The 17,500-nt window shown below is 41.2% G+C and overlaps 1 protein-coding gene across 2 annotated transcripts; it reads right to left on the bottom strand.

The window, feature by feature from the left end:
- Positions 1–2,727: 2,727 nt before the first annotated feature.
- LOC143274676 (voltage-dependent calcium channel gamma-5 subunit-like) lies at positions 2,728–15,958 on the bottom strand. 2 transcript variants are annotated; one of them, XM_076578554.1, is made up of 4 exons: positions 15,823–15,958; positions 5,730–6,402; positions 5,028–5,168; positions 2,728–3,303 (listed from the first exon to the last, which is right to left on the bottom strand). In XM_076578554.1, the coding sequence occupies exons 2-4, from the start codon at positions 5,950–5,952 to the stop codon at positions 2,864–2,866; spliced, it is 804 nt and encodes a 267-aa protein (XP_076434669.1). In that variant the 5' UTR covers positions 5,953–6,402; positions 15,823–15,958; the 3' UTR covers positions 2,728–2,863. The 2 variants fall into 2 exon arrangements, with proteins under 2 accessions (XP_076434669.1, XP_076434670.1); XM_076578555.1 differs by having other exon boundaries at positions 5,730–6,399; positions 15,823–15,952.
- Between the last annotated feature and the right edge of the window lie 1,542 nt (positions 15,959–17,500).

Here is a 17,500-nt window from a genome sequence, read left to right as displayed (position 1 = left end):
CAAAAGTTATATATATATATATAATTTTAAAAAACCAAAAACAAACAAACAAAAAAACAACAACCCAAAAACATTGAACCAGATAGTATCCCAAATGCGTATGGAAAAAAAAAAGTTAAATAAGATAAGTACAGCCCTTAAAAGACCTTTATTCACACACCCCACCCCCTGGAAAAACCGCGCATAATCCATAATCCATGCAGAGGAGAACGGAGGTAAAGAAAGAAAGAAAGAAAGAAATGGCCTGGAAGAAGAATGAAAAGATCATTAAGAATGAGAGAAAAACAGAAAGAAGAAGAAGAAGAAGAGAAATAAAGAAACAAAGAGAAAGGAAAACAAGGAGAAAAGCAGAAAGAAATGAAAGAAAGGAAGGAAGGAAGAATACACAAGACCCCCCCCCCCACCCCCCACCCCCCGCCACTCGCCCCCCCCCTCCCCTCCCCCTAAAAAAAAAAGGCAAATAAAGAAAAATAATGAAACATCCTTGTTGAAACCTGTTCCAGTCATTATCTCTACAAAGATCTGATTATCACTCTGGTTAAAGATGAATGTATTGGTGGACTTCTCTCTCTCTCTCTCTCTCTCTCTCTCTCTCTCTCTATATATATATATATATATATATATATATATATGATAGTCAGTCGTGTCCGACTATGACCATCAGAACAGCAGAGGAGGCAACTGCTGTTCCGACTATTTGGGCAAGAACTTGATTATAGTGGAGAGTGTCTTGCCCAAATACATCCCCACTCTCTCGGCCAAGAGGGTTTCAGGACAGCCGGCGTTGGGATGGTTCCCAAAGGCCAACTAGCCCACAAGGCTGCAGCACTAAGAGCCAGTGCAATTTTGCCTCCTAGTTTGAGTCACAGGACTTCTCAACTGGTCTTGCAAAACGCATTATAATGTAAGCTTCTCTTGCACAGTTCATTCAGATCTGGGTCAGTTCTCATTGTCGAATTAATTCCCCTTTGTTCGGATAAAACTTGCATTTCCAGAGAGAGAGAGAGGATTATTTGATTTTTACCGTCATTTGATTTTTCTTTCCCTTCCCGGTGAATCTTAATTACTGGAATACAATTTCCATCGTCTGTTGATTCAAATTCTATTATCTCACTGTTGCTATATCTTGCTATCGTTTGGTGACATTCTTCATGTTTCAATCGAATTATTGCAGAAATTTCCAGATTGTCTCTGCACGCATTATTCCCCTACAGTCCGGGTAATATACACGTTTATCTCGGTTAAATCAACATTAATCTCAGCATAATAATTATAGTCCCATGGTGCAATCAATAATACATAGTCAAATGCAAGAATTAACATAACTTATGCATACAAATCCGCAAGAGCGCGCGCACGCGCGCGCGTGTGTGTGTGAAGACTTTTCCTTTCTTGTTTATTTTTTCTTTTTTTTCGTTTGAGAGAGAGAGGGGGGGGAGGGTGGTGGATCGAAAATTGACGAAACATCAATATAATTATTATCTGTCAAAGATACCAGCTACACACCTGACGGCGTCTTTTGTTCTGTGTTTGCCTCTCGTGTGTGCTTGAAGGTGGGTGGGTGGTTGTGGAGACAGATCAAACGAGAGGCTGACGTTCGATTCTGCTTTCCGCTTGAGGGTCAGTGAAGAAGAATGGTTTTCATCCACATCAAACGTTTGTAAGAAGAGTCGTCATTTGTTTGAAAAATTAAAACATGTTTGAAACTTATCCCCCCACCCCCACCCCACCCCCTCCCCGGCAAATCATAGCCGTTTTCCCGCTTATCAAAACCTTTGTGTGTGTGTGTGTGTGTGTGTGTGTAGGGGGTAGGGGGGTAGGGGGAGAGAACGGTGGATGGCAGGAGATGAGGTAATAGGGAAATGGGGGTGAGGGGGGGGGAGGAAGGGATGTTGAATCTTTCCTATTGGACAACTAGACGTTTGTCGTTGAAAATCCCCTAATCTTTATAATTAATATATATATATATATATATATATATATATATATATATATATATATATATATATATATAAAGGCTAATGATTCTGGGAAAATTCTGAAGGAGTTTATTAAACGTGACGAACAACAGTTTATAACTTGCAACACAGGCCCAGATTGCATGCCTCTTTGCTGTTCATATTGGAGGTAGTGGGTCGTACTACATGTCCACCTTTTCGAATCTTGATTGTCGTGGACCAGCATGTGTTAACAGTTCAAACGATGCTGCTCAGCAGTTAGAAGCAAATCCTTTTTGGTGCCTCCTTCAAGCAATACCCTGAACAACGCTGAGTTTCAATAGTTGTTTGTTTTTCTTTCTTCATAAACATTTTTAATCAGTATGTTTGTGTGCTTGACTGAAAGTTTCCATCAGTTCGTCATATTGACGACTTTTACGAGTTGTTGTTGTTCTTATTATTTTTGTTGTGTTGTTGTTGCTGCTGCTGCTGTTTGGTTTCTTTCTTTAAAAAAAATAAAATTTTTAAGCACATTCTTTGATTAAAAAAAACAACCCCAGTTGTCTTGGTTTGTTTTTATTTGGGAGGGCTTCTGTAAAAGAACACTGTCTCTTACTTTTTGCTTTTTATTGGATTCCTAAAGGACTTCTTTTCCCTGCTACACCTCCGCCCCCCCCCCCCCCCCCCCCCCCCCCCCCCCCCCCCCCCACCCCCCCCCCCCCCCCCCCCCCCCCCCCCCCCCCCCTATTTTTGTTTTTCACTTTTATAAATGACGTTGATAAATTTCACCGGTTTTTTGTTTTTTGTTTTTTTTTAATTCTTTTTTAGTCCTCATGCCCACAACACCCCCCAATACCACCCACACCCACACACAAACACACACCCTTCCCCCCCAATCTGTTCAGTACACGGACCCATCCTTTCGCTCACTGCTTGTTGTACCCGGCGGCTGGGGGCGTGTCAAACACCATGGGCCCTTGACCCTGAACCTGACCTTGACCTTGAACCGGACCTTGACCGTAGTAACCCGGGTAGGTGGGAGGAGGAGCAGTGTAGTAGGCCATCTGGGGGTTGTTGGCGGAAGTGCCTGGAACGGTGTAGACAGTGCCCGGAGGCGGAAGGGCATGAGGAGGATTGATCACGGTACCCCCCGCGGGCCCCGCCTGGGCCTCGTTCACGCCTGGCCTGTTGAAGCAGGAAATGAGGATGCCCGCCACCATGGTCAGCACGCTGCCCGCCAAGCCGACGCCGAAGCTCCAGTCGAGGGACATGTCGAAGTCCAGCTCTCCAGGCTGCCGGTCGATGAAGTCCTCGTCTCTGGAGCTTTTGACGGCGTAGGTCACGGCGGAGCTGATGCCCAGACCCGCTGAGTGAGTGGACAAACAAGCAGAACCGTCAGGTGGTGGTGGTGGTGTCTTTTTTGTTTTGTTTGTTGTTTTTTGCTCGCTTGTGTGAACAATGTGAGTCTATGGAATAAACCCTGTGTTCGGTTTGTCTGTGTGTGTGTGTGTGTGTGTGTGTGTGTGTGTGTGTCCGTGGTAATCTTTAACATTGTCATTTTCTCTGTCTGTCTGTCTGTATGTATGTATGTATGTATGTGTGTGTGTCCATTGTAATCTTTAACATTGTCATTTTCTCTGGAAATACTTTGTCTGCCAATAAATATCATATTTGGAATGAAAACAGTGGGTTTTAAAAAAATCTTCACATTCATACCAATAATATGTTGTAAGTCTTCCGGATTAAGCTGTATTTCCGGATCATGAATGGTGTATTTCGTTGAGGATCCGGATCCAAAAAATGCTTGGGTTTGAAGACAGCATGGCCTCATTTTTTTCTTCTTCTTTGCATTCAAAAGAAAAGAAATACAAATTCTGGACAGAACACATCATCAACGTGGTAACTGCATATGAATATTTTGGAGTGGTAGAATGTACATAAAAGAGAAACTGAATGGACTGTGTTGCAGTTTCTGTAACTCAGCCTGTTGAACACCAGTCTCTGCAGATCTGGAGAAAACGGCTACATGCTGCAGTGTGCTTGAGGTGATGGCAACGTCTCCTTTACAGTGGACTTTAAAGAATTTCTTAAATGCCCGAAATATATTCTAAGTGTACCAGGGTCTTTTGGTTTTATCAGTACCAATTTTAGCTTCTCCGTTGCCTTATTGGGTCAGTTTGTAAGAGTCTTTTGGTTTTATCAGTGCCAATTCGAACTTCTCCGTTGCCTTATACTGAGCCAAGTTTTCTTTTGGTTTTATTGGTGCCCATTAAAAATCTTCAGGCTTCTTCGTTGTCTAGTATTGAGCCAGTTTTCTAAGTGCATCAGAGTCTACTGGTTTTATCAGCTTGAATTAAAGATATTTAAGGATCTGTGTTGCCTTATTGAGTCAGTTTTCTAAGTGTATCAGTCTTTTGGTTTTATCAGTGCTAACTAAAATATTTAAGCTTCTCTGTTGTCTTATTGAGCCAGTAATCTTTTAAAGTCTTTCGGTTTTATCGGTGCCAATTTAAGCTTACCTCTTGCCTTAAATTGAGTCAGTTTTCTATGTGTATCAGAGTCTTTTGGTTTTATCAGTGCCCATTAAAAATGTTTTAAACTTCGTTGCCTTATATTGAGCCAGTTTTATAAATGCATCAGAGTCTACTGGTTTTATCAGTGCCCATTAAAATTGTTTAAACTTCTCCGTCGCCAGTTTTCTAAGTGTACCAACAGTCTTTTGGTTTTATCAGTGCCAAGTAAAAACATTTAAACTTCTCCGTCGCCTTACATTGAGCCAGTTTTCTAAGTGTACCAACAGTCTTTTGGTTTTATCAGTGCCAAGTAAAAACATTTCAACTTCTCCGTCGCCTTACATTGAGCCAGTTTTCTAAGTGTACCAACAGTCTTTTGGTTTTATCAGTGCCAAGTAAAAACATTTAAACTTCTCCGTCGCCTTATATTGAGCCAGTTTTCTGAGCGAATCAGAGTCTTTTGGTTTTATCAGTGCTAAGCGTCTCGTCTACGTTGTCTTATTGAGCCTTCGGTTTTTTTTTCTCTAAGTGTATCAGGGTCTGTTGGTTTCACCAGTGCCAAGCTTCATTGCCTTACATGCCAACCCCAAGGCCACTTCCAGCACTCTGTAGCGGCAGAGCTTCTCCGTGAGGAAGTTGACGCCGATGCCGTACAGGGCGGCCAGACACAGGACTGCCACGGCAGTACACTGCATGCCCTTCACCCCGTCCATCCAGCCTGTCAGCACACACACACACAGACACACACACACACACACACACACACACACACACACACACACACACACACACACACACACACACACACGTATACATACACACACACACACACACAAGTATTCATACACAAGCACGCACGCACGCACGCGCGCACGCACGCACGCACGCACGCACACACATACACACACACACACACACGTTATAGATCTGTGGTCTGACAATTGAATTATTACGACTTTGACTTAAACAAACACACAAATACACACACACACACACACACACGCACGCACGCACGCACGCACGCACGCACACACACCAGCACAACACACACACACAAACAAACACACACACACACACACACACACACACACACACCAGCAGAAAACACACACACACACATACACAAAGCACACACACACACACACATATCCACACACACGCGCGCACACACACACACACACACACACACACACGCACACACACAACACACACACACACACACACACACACACACACACACACACACACCTTTCATTCACTCACTCACTCAACCACTGACCTGTGCTCTGCAGAGTGACGCACGTGGACGTATCATATATGCCCTTGAAGCACACTCTCCACAGGCCGGAGTGACCGTGCAGATAGGCACTGGAGGAGCTGAACCTGATCCTGAAGCTTGACCAGCTCGGGGTGCCGAAGCCAGTGCAGAAGGCTCCCATCCCACACACGAAAAGAATCAGCCCGATTTTGTAACCAGCATGGCGTTTGGTGAAAGCCGCCATTTCGGACACACAGCTCTTCGTCTCTCGCCTTCTACGTAGCTATTTAAATATAACTAATTATCCGCCGTAGACGAAGGAGATTATCGATCTTATACTGACTTACTGTCAACGTGCTGAATTAAAAGTCAAGGTCAAGTTTGTTCAGAGATCGGGTCTTGGTGACGGACTTGTTCAGTGCGGTCTTGGTCCGATGAAGGTTGTGTGGTTCGAGGAAGGGTTGAGTTCTTGAGTGGCCGGCCGTCCGATCGCTGTAGCGGATGGGAACTAAGAGGCTCGCCTGGCGTTCAAAGTGGGTGAGGGTGGAGGTAGGGGTGTGGGGGAGTCCTGGCTGCTGAAAGGGGGAGTGAAGCTGGGAGAGGATTGGAGTCCTGGCTACTCTTCTGGCGTTCCCAATAAGGGGTGGGGTGGGTGGGAAAAAAAAAATCTGGCTTGGCCTTAATTTGGCTGCTGCTTTAGACACAAAAACGAAAAATATGGTTAGTTGTTGTTTTGTTGTTGTTGTTGTTGCTCAAAATGTACCCAATATATGATAACCTCGATGCAGGACAACGTAAAATGGACATGGAACATATTAATACCTTTTTTTTTCGAGAGTGGGGGTAGGGGTGTGGTTGGGGGGGGGGAGATAATTATTATCAGTTTTGGCTTTGAGCCCAGACGCTAAAGGGAATCATGGAATATAAAGCCACACAGATACCACAACAACGTCCGACAATGAAGCCGGAAACAAACATGAAAGAAAACTGGACACAGAAACCCAGAACATGTATAGCACGATTACAGTGACAAACAGCACAGAAACCCAGAACATGTATAGCACGATTACAGTGACAAACAGCACAGAAACCCAGAACATGTATAGCACGATTACAGTGACAAACAGCACAGAAACCCAGAACATGTATAACACAATCACAGTAACAAACAACACAGAAACGCAGAAAATGTATAACACGACCACAGTGACAAACAGCACAGAAACCCAGAACATGTATAACACGATTACAGTGACAAACAACACAGAAACACAGAAAATGTATAGCACGATTACAGTGACAAACAGCACAGAAACCCAGAACATGTATAACACGATTACAGTGACAAACAACACAGAAACACAGAAAATGTATAGCACGATTACAGTGACAAACAGCACAGAAACCCAGAACATGTATAACACGATTACAGTGACAACAATACAGAACACAGAAATGTATAGCACGATTACAGATGACAAACAGCACAGAAACCCAGAACATGTATAACACAATCACAGTAACAAACAACACAGAAACGCAGAAAATGTATAACACGACCACAGTGACAAACAACACAAACACAGAAAATGTATAACACGATCACAGTGACAAACAGCACAGAAACCCAGAACATGTATAACACAATCACAGTAACAAACAACACAGAAACGCAGAAAATGTATAACACGACCACAGTGACAAACAACACAAACACAGAAAATGTATAACACAATCACAGTGACAAACAACACAGAAACCCAGAACATGTATAACATGATTACAATGACAAACAACACAGAAACCCAGAACATGTATAACATGATCACAGTGACAAACAACACAGAAACCTGGAGCATGTAAAACACAACTGCAGTGACTTACAACATAGAATACCAGAACATGTATAACACAATTGCAGAGACTAACAACACAGAATCCCAAAACATGTATAACACAAATTACATTGACAAACAACCCAGAAACCCAGAATATGTATAACACAATTACATTACAGTGACAAACAACACAGAACCTCAGAACATGTATTATACGATTACAGTGACAAACAGAAACCCAGAAGCTTGTAATACCGAACAGTGAGATCCACATACTGAACAGAATATAAGGTGATAGCACATACCAACATCCCTCCTCGATAAGCAGAAGCGGCCAACCCTCTAGTTACATTCACATTCACGAAAAAGGTTACCCCATCTCCATCTCACCCACCTACCCACCCACAGAGAGACAGAGACAGAGACAGAGAGAGAGAGAGAGAGTATTGGTGGGTGAGTGTGGGTAATGTGCGTGTGTGAGACACGGACACGGACACGGAGATGGATATTGTTTTATTGCCATTGACAATACCATCCTTTGGCAAGGGGGACAATATATGAACAAAAAATAACGACGGTTTACAGAGAAATTGACACATTGCTAAGAGTAAAGAGAAAATCAACGACAAGCAACAACAATAGCAACAATAACATCAACAAAATCATAAAATACAATTAACATATTGTTAAGATTAAAAAGTAAAAATAGAAAAGCTCGACCATCCAACTTTCTAAAAAGTCATTCAGAATTATAAACTGTGGAACTGGCATCAGGGTAACAGTGTTTTTCGATAACGTTTAGGCTCCCGAAGATAATTTCATTTTCCGACAATCCCAAGCTCGGGCGATAAATTTCGCTAGTGGTCTTATTCTTACTTCATCATCTATCAAAAGCGTACTGGTAAGGTTCATGTTCTCTAAGTTTTCACCGTTGAAAATTAAGCATTTCTTTCGAATTTCTTTATAATACTTACACATAGAAAGGAAATGAGTTTCATCTTCAGCTGAAGCACCACACATAGGACAAGGGGACCGTGCGGACGTGTCAGCAGAGAACCATTTTTTGTTAGCATCTAGGCCTAAAGGTCTAAGTCTGAATCGAGTCAGGCTTGTTCTGTGCCAGTTATTACTTATTACTTTAATGTAATTTTCTGTCTTAAAAAATGTTCTTAAAAGAGAGGAACCAATTGTGTTTTTCTGACTCTTCAATGTGGGCATGCCAATCCTGTTTGTACGAATCAGTTAATCTGTCTTGAATTTCTGCGAGAAATATTCGATCATTGTCAACATCCTGACACATCCAGACAATCCCAAAGCCCTGTGTGGTTAAAACATTCTTTACAAAAAAAGAAAAGAAAAAAAAGCCCAATTTTCTTTCCCAGAATATAACTGATTTAGCATCATTCCATAAGCTTGTCTGCTTATTCTTGTCAGTGGGAGCTGTATTAATCCAAGCCAGTATCTAATACATTTGATCTTTGTTTTTATATGTAGTGGGTATCGACCAGTTTTACCATATGACATTTTATTGGCCGAATGCAAAGGCACCGAAAGGAAGCGTTTAATTGCATATGTATGAACTTTTTCCATTTCTTGATTATCGTTCAGTCCCCAGATTTCTGCACCATATGTTAGACCTGGTTCAATTTGTGAGTCAAATAGTTTCCAGAATATAGAGAAATCGATACAATTAATTTTTTTTATAATTTTTATTTATTTATATTTTTTAAAGATCTTATAATCTCCATTGCCTTCTTCTGTCCTTTTCTACAACTTTCCCATCCATGCACTTCGAAGACTCAACTTAGTTGTAAACGGAAGACCTAAGTATCTATTAGAATTTGTTACTTTAACCTCACAGTCTCCATAGAACCATTTTTCATGAATTGAAAGATGCCCTCCCTTTCGAAAAGCCATTACATTCGTTATGTCCAGATTTACCGTCAAATCTAACCTATCAGCCTCGAACTTCAGTGCATCCAATTGGTTTTGTAGCCATATAACAGTGTCTGATATAAGAATAACGTCATCAGCAAACAATAACAAAAACACTTCAACAGCACCAGGAATTAACTGTATGCCGTGTCTTCCCTTTTTTGTCACCTCTATAGCAAGTTCACTGATGAAAAATGAAAATAGTTGGTGACTCAACAAACAGCCTTGTTTTAACTCCACGTGGGCATGTTTAACTCCACGTGGGCATTCAAACAGGTCAGAGTACATACATCTATTACGTACACATGCAAGCACCGACTTGTATACATATTTAAGTGCCATTTAGGCCTTTTTTTGCGTAGTATGTTCCACAACATGAGTGTGTGTGTGTGTGTGTGTGTGTGTGTGTGTGTGTGTGTGTGTGTGTGTGTGTGTGTGTGTGTGTGTGTGTGTGTGTGAGAGAGAGAGAGAGAGAGAGAGAGAGAGCATTCGAAAGTAAAAGAGCATATCATTTATCTTCTGTCGCAGTTTTAGATTGATAATTAGAATGTATTTCGTAGAGTTAACAGTACACAGAGTCAGTGAACTTAATGATATAATACCATGTATACGCGAACGGCAGACCACTGGGCAAAACTCGCTGTTCTAAAAAAAATAGATGGATAGCTCATTGGCCAGGAAAGCTGAAGCCAACTGGACGCCACACTGAAACTTGTATTCGGCTGTCAGTCCGTTGAGAACTAGTTTGCTAACTGGTGGTAGTTCGTGAACTGAAACCGTGTATCTTCGATGAAATCGTGTTATGTTTGCCCCCCACGACATGCCAAATGTTGTGTCTTGATTGATATCTGCCAATGGTTTGATTTATCAATGTTATTACAGGAAAACAGTGCAGTGACACGTATCGCATACTTGCTGTGGAGGCATACACAGGAATGTCAGCTTAACTAACGCCGCGAGCAAGTGAAAGCTTGCCGTGAAGCTGTCATCATTGCCAGCTGAGCGCTCGGCTACATATATGGAGTTACTGCTTCGCGCTGTACTGACGCGGGTAACAAAATGGCTGACTGATCATTTCCGCTGGCTTCAGTTAGCAAAGGGGCTCAAAGAAGGCATGTGCTATCTTTAGAACAGGGGGCAAAACTACTGCGGAAAGGGGTACGCAAACAGCATGCGAGACGTGGAACGGTGCCAGTTGGCTCGCTCAAGGTCGACATGACTGGAGATATGTCGGCGACTCATATTACACGTCAGCCGGAGTGAGGAGGATTAAATTTGTTATTCGTTCGCAAAGAGCTTACATCTCAGTTACACATGTATGCACTGTTCTGACACACGTATGCACTGTTCTTACACATGTATGCACTGTCCATACACTTACGCAAGTGCGGAATATTATTGTATACCACACAGAGGATGTTTTGCAGTTATACTGATTATGCAATATATTTTCAGGTATACGATATGCTGACTGACCAAGACAATTTGTCTATATTTGAATTTGATTATACTGTTTTCAATTCGACATGATTTTACACGAACACTGTCATACCCTCTGTGTGTGTGTGTGTGTGTGTGTGTGTGTGTGTGTGTGTGTGTGTGTTTTGAAACAAACCAACAAACAGTACCGCACGTCCAAAGATTTAACAACAACAACAACAAACAGTCGATTAACAGCTTTTCATCCACCTGACAGTAATTATGCAAGTGGGGGTGGGGCAGTGGCGTGTGTGTGTGTGTGGAGGGGGGGGGGGGGGCATTAAAGGAGGTAAGTCAGATTAATGCTTGCTTTTTTTTTTTTTAAGTGGTCAAGATCCCGTGGTTTGAGTCATCGCTTTGTCCACATCCCATCCTCCTAAGTCTAATCAAAATGCTTGTCCCCTTTTGCCCCCCTCCCCACCTCCCCCCCCCCCCCCCCAAATTTAACCAGCACTTTCCCGTTTAACTCTCTCCATACGAACGGCGAACGGGACGACGTTAACAGCGTTTCACCCCAATTACCATCATCAAAATATTGCAAGTGGAAGGCTCTTATACTGAAGAGGTGAATGTTGACAAAGAATACCACAATTCTGACGACGGAAGCTAAAGGTTGGGTCATTCAGACACCCACTGGACATCCGATGGGTCTGTGTAGAGGAGAAGAGAGGACTGGCCGTACTGAGTGAGTTAACAGTGACCAAGCTGCAAGTGTGGTTCATTGTTGTGTTGTATGAAATGAAATGAAATGGAAGTATTGTACTTGTTCATAGTTCAGTTTCGGAAGATATTCTCCTATCAATACCGCTGATTAATAAAAACCAAACTTTTTTTTTCCGTTTAATTCTTTGAGGAAACAACTTTCCACTGACACTGCTTATTAAAAAGAAAAAAGAAAAAAAAAGAAAGAAAAAAAAGGACAAGATCCTACTGACACCCCTGATTTAAGAAAACTGACACTTCTTTCATCGAGGTCAATTTTCTACCAACACTACTGATTTGAATAAAACAATATTTCATTGAAGACAAGTTTCCATTATCAACACTCATCTCAAAACAAAAACAAAACAAAAACAAAAAAGGAAACATATTTCATTGAGAACAAGTCTACACTAACACTCCTGATAAAAAAAAGAAAAGAAAAAAAGAAAAGATTCTTCTTTCAATGAGGACAATTGTCCATTGACACTCATGATTTTTTTAAAATCTTCTTTTCCTTAGGACAATTGTCCATTGACACTCTTGATTTGTTTTTGTTTTTTTAATCTTCTTTTCCTTGGGACAATTGTCCATTGACACTCATGATTTTGTTTTTAATCTTCTTTCCCTTTGGACAATTGTCCATTGACACTCACGATTTAAAAAAAATCTTCTTTCCCTTTGGACAATTGTCCATTGACACTCATGATTTTTTTTTTAAATCTTCTTTCCCTTAGGACAATTGTCAATTGACACTCATGATTTTTTTTTAAATCTTCTTTCCCTTAGGACAATTGTCCATTGACACTCATGATTTTTTTAAAATCTTCTTTTCCTTAGGACAATTGTCCATTGACACTCTTGATTTGTTTTTGTTTTTTAATCTTCTTTTCCTTGGGACAATTGTCCATTGACACTCATGATTTTGTTTTTAATCTTCTTTCCCTTAGGACAATTGTCCATTGACACTCACGATTTTTAAAAAAAAATCTTCTTTCCCTTAGGACAATTGTCCATTGACACATGATTTTTTTTAAAATCTTCTTTCCCTTAGGACAATTGTCCATTGACACTCATGATTTTTTAAAAATCTTCTTTCCCTTAGGACAATTGTCCATTGACACTCATGATTTTTTTTTTAAATCTTCTTTCCCTTAGGACAATTGTCCATTGACACTCATGATTTTTTTTTTAATCTTCTTTCCCTTAGGACAATTGTCCATTGACACTCTTGATCTTGTCTTCTCTCCCTTTAGGTTCCTGATTAAAAATAAATAAATCTTCATTTATTAAGCATAAGTCTCCACCGACACTGCTGATACTTAAAACAAAAAAAAAAAGTTCTTATTTCATTGACAAGTGTCCACCAATATTCCAGATATGTAAAAAGTTTTACTTTTCCACTGAGGACACGTCTCCAAAGACACTGCAGATTTCGTTTTAAGAAAAATTTCTTCTTCTTTCTTTGAGGACAAGTATCCATCCATACTCCTAATTTAAAAAAAAAAATCTTCTTTCATTAGGTCCTCCACCTATACTTCTAAAGCCCCTTGACTGCCATAAATGTATGACGTACGTGCATAGTGACGTCATCAGTGACGCCATCACAGAGAGAGAAATAGCTCTGGAAGGCTGAAAATTCACACAGTTCGTCTAGAGTGTTATATCTCCAGAACATTTTCTCAGATTTAGGCTTATTGTTTTGGATAATGTTTTATGACCTGAAACACCAGTTTCTGCTGGTTTTCCCCTGGCACTGAAAGGGGTTTTAAAAGGGTTTTTGTTGTTGTTGTTGTTTTTCCTTGACGACATGTCTCCACCAACACTCTTGGTTAAATAAAATCCTCTTTCATTATGGACAAGACTTCACCAATACTCCTGCATTTTGAAAATGTTTTCTTCTTTCATAAAAGACAAAGTGTCCACTGACACTTGTGATATCAAAACGGTATGTTCTTCTCCCATTGAGGACAATTCTCTAGCAACACTGCTGGTTAAAAAAAAAATTCTTTTGTGAGGAAAAGTCTTCACCAACGCTCCTGATTAAAAAAAAAAAACTTCTTTCATTAAGGACAAGTCTCAAATGATACTGCTTGGTTTTTGAAAACTTTTCTGTTTTGAGGAAAAGTCTTCACAAACACTGCTGGTTAAAAAAAAACAACAACTTTCTTTCATTAAGGACAAGTCTTCACAAACACTGCTGGTTTAAAAAAAAAAAAAATCTTCTTTCATTAAGGACAAGTCTGCACCAACACTCCTGGTTTTTTTTGGGTTTTTTGTTTTTGTTTTGTTTTTATTAAGAAAATATTCATCTTTCATTTGGGACAATTATCCACTGACACGCCTGATTAAAAAATTTTTTCTTTTTTTTTCTTTTTGATTGAGGACATGTCTTTTTTTTGTCCTACCCCCCACACCCCAAAAAAAACCAAAAAAACCAAACAACAACAACAACAAAAACCCACAAAAAACTGACAATGATGGGTCGTGGTTTGTGCCATATTCTAAACATACCTGTCATAAAAGTATTTACAAGGTTCAGGGTAGGATATGTCACCATTAAAATAATCGTTTCATAAACTTGTAAACGATGTCTTGTTGAAGATGGTCATTACTGCCCATTTTGCAAAAACACTGTCTTGAAACTGAGATCTGCTTTCTTTTCTTTCTTTCTTTTTTTTTTTTTTAATTTTCCACCCCCCCTCCCCATCACCCATCCCCCTCCCTCCCCTCCCCACACACGCCTGTGACACAAGCCACTCGCCACTACTCTCTCTACAATAATTTGCCCAATCAAATATTCCCGAACACTTACAGATGAATTATACCCTAATTCACCATGAGAAACATTTCGCCGTAAACTAAACTTTCAATATTCAGATTTACTCTTTTAATGACATGATTAATCAAAGTGTACGTATATACCTATTTGATGGAAAGACTAGGGGGGTAGAGGAGGTGCAGGGTAATGTGTGTGTGTGTGTGTGTGTGTGTGTGTTGTGGAGCTCATGTACGTTTATATGTATTTGACTGTGCTTTCATATCTGTGAAACTGCATGTTTGGTGCATATCTGTTATGCATGTGTGGGTGTATGTGTGAATGTGTGTCTTCATGTTTTACATTTATTTGCTTATTTATCATCATTGTTGTCTTATTTATTTATTTATTTATCATTTATTATTATTATTATTATTATTATTATTATTATTATTTTATTATTATCATTACTACTACCTTTTTTATATCATAATTATTATTTATTTATTTATGTAAGCTTATCTGTTATTTATTCACTTTTTTTTTCTCAAGGCCTGACTAAGCGCGTTGGGTTACGCTGCTGGTCAGGCATCTGCTTGGCAGATGTGGTGTAGCGTATATGGATTTGTCCGAACGCAGTGACGCCTCCTTGAGCTATTGAAACTGAAACTGAAACTGGAAAGACTAGCAGTATTTCGGTTTAAAGCATTAGCCTCGCGACAAAGCTGTGTTAATAATATTATGACGCGAGAAATGAGATTTTGTCAGAAGCTTTGTGCGCATATTTGACCTCCATTGTAATGGAAAACAGTCCTCTGCAGCTAAACAATTCTGAGGTCTGACAGTCTATTTTGCGCGACGCGCGCGCATGTGTGTGTGTGTGTGTGTGTGTGTGTGTGTGTGTGTGTGTGTGTGTGTGTGTGTGTTCTCCCACTCCCTCTGTGTGTGTACAGTCAGAGGCAAACGCTGTAAAATACGCTAACATCTGTGACCATTAATTCTATACAGCACGTCAGCCCCCCCCCCCCCCCCCCCCCCCCCCCCCCCCCCCTAACCCCTCCTGGTCAAGGGCCAGTTTTTTGCTTGGCTAGTGCTTGGCGATCAGCTTTGTTGACCCTAAGTCCACTGAGACGGAAAGCATGCTAGAAAATAGGCCAGCAAAGCTTTACCACACACTATCTCTTCCATTACAAAGCGTGTTAAACACACACACACACACACACACACACACAGATTCACACACACACACACACACACACACACACACACCTGTGACACGAACTACTCACCACCACACTCTACAATAACTTGCCCAATCAATATTCCCCAAACACTGTCGTTGTTTTTTTCCTGAAAGCTTCGGAGTCACCAACGTTGTGTATGAACACCTGCTCATGTCACTAACCTGACAGAGCTGTAGTAGATCCGGGTAGTCCAGCAGTGCCCTGTAGTGTCGGGATAAACTGCTCACAAGTGTCTCTCCGTCCCAGCGCAGTACAGGTATAGTAACCAACCAACCAATCCAGTCTCAGCAGATCGGACGAAACGACGTCAGTGTTTTCTGCTTCACTGCTTGTGTAGCTGGGCTGCGTTCAGCCCGTGTGTTACGTAGGACTACGGAGCGCTGTGTATTGCAACACGAACCGTTCAGCGTGGTCGCATAGATGATACACAGTTATAATTGCTCGTTTGTAGAACACGTGGCAGTATCTGCACCTGTGGGACTGTGAGCGTCGGTAGGCGAGAGAGTGGGGAAGGGACTGCACAACTCCTCCTCACTAAAAGAAAAGTCACCTGTGCTGGTTAGGCAACCAGGCTTCGCTTCCTGGGAAACTGATGCCCTTCACCGCTCTCGCTGGAGGATGCTGTGCTCTAGTGGCATAAAGACGTTTGAAAACAAGAGAACGCTGGCCATTAAGGAGAAGCGTGAGCGAAATAAGCAGGGCTCAACTTCTGGAGATGTTTTCCCGTGCAACACCTGTGGGAAGTGCTGCACATCCAGAATCGGCCTCTTCTCCCATATGAGGACACACACCAACAGATAAGCCTGCCTGCCTACTCATCCGTCGGTCCGGCGGGAGACTCCATCAGAGCACAGTGTCTTTTGTAGAGACAAGTGTCACTCCGTCCCAAAGTATCAGTATCAGTATCAGTAGCTCAAGGAGGCGTCACTGCGTTCGGACAAATCCATATACGCTACACCACATCTGCCAAGCAGATGCCTGACCAGCAGCGTAACCCAACGCGCTTAGTCAGGCCTTGAAAAAAAAAAAATATATATATATATATATATAAGCGTACATACATAAATAAATAAATAATAATTATGATGAAAAAAAAAATAGTAGTAATGAAAATAATGATAAAATAATAATAATAAATGAATAATTAAATAAATAAGACAACAATGATGACAAATAAGCAAATAAATAAAAAACATGAAGACACACATTCACACATACACCCACACATGCATAACAGATATGCCCCAAAAACGCAGTTTCATAGATATGAAAGCACAGTCAAATACATATAAACGTACATGAGCTCCAACACACACACACACACACACACACACACACACCACAAATTTCCCTGCACCTCCTCTACCCCCTCCTCCACACACTCGGAGTTTCTAGTCTATGTATCGCAGCTTCCACGGCACACACACACACACACACAAAGACGCACACGCACACACACACACACACACACTCACACACACAGATGAACACTTACTTGTAAAAGCACACACACACACGCCCATGTCTCCCACCCCCAACCCCCCACACATATATACAAAGATATATATATAATATATACGTTCCAATATCCTGATGCTCCCACAGTGTAGGCATGCATACACTCACATACCTCATCCTCTATCTCACCTCCTCCCTGCACCCCCATCTCTCCCTCACACACACACACACACAAGACACACACACACACACAGACACACACACACACACACACACACACACACACACACACACACACACATGCACAGAACTCTCCTGACACTTGTGTACACTTACACTCTCACGCATGCACAAACGCACTCAAAAACATAGACCCACACA

Source organism: Babylonia areolata, chromosome 29 (assembly GCF_041734735.1).
Source record: "Babylonia areolata isolate BAREFJ2019XMU chromosome 29, ASM4173473v1, whole genome shotgun sequence".
Taxonomy (NCBI): Eukaryota; Metazoa; Mollusca; class Gastropoda; order Neogastropoda; family Buccinidae; genus Babylonia; species Babylonia areolata.
This window is presented reverse-complemented; position numbering and strand designations above follow the sequence as displayed.

What these genes read in the sequence shown, in the direction of transcription:
- LOC143274676 (XM_076578554.1), bottom strand. Translation starts at nt 5,952, where the DNA reads ATGGCGGCTTTCACCAAACGCCATGCTGGTTACAAAATCGGGCTGATT. An exon ending in CGTCACTCTGCAGAGCACAG is followed by an intron (nt 5,169 to 5,729) that starts GTCAGTGGTTGA and finishes GTGTGCTGACAG; the next exon opens with GCTGGATGGACGGGGTGAAG. An exon ending in AGTGGCCTTGGGGTTGGCAT is followed by an intron (nt 3,304 to 5,027) that starts GTAAGGCAATGA and finishes CCACTCACTCAG; the next exon opens with CGGGTCTGGGCATCAGCTCC.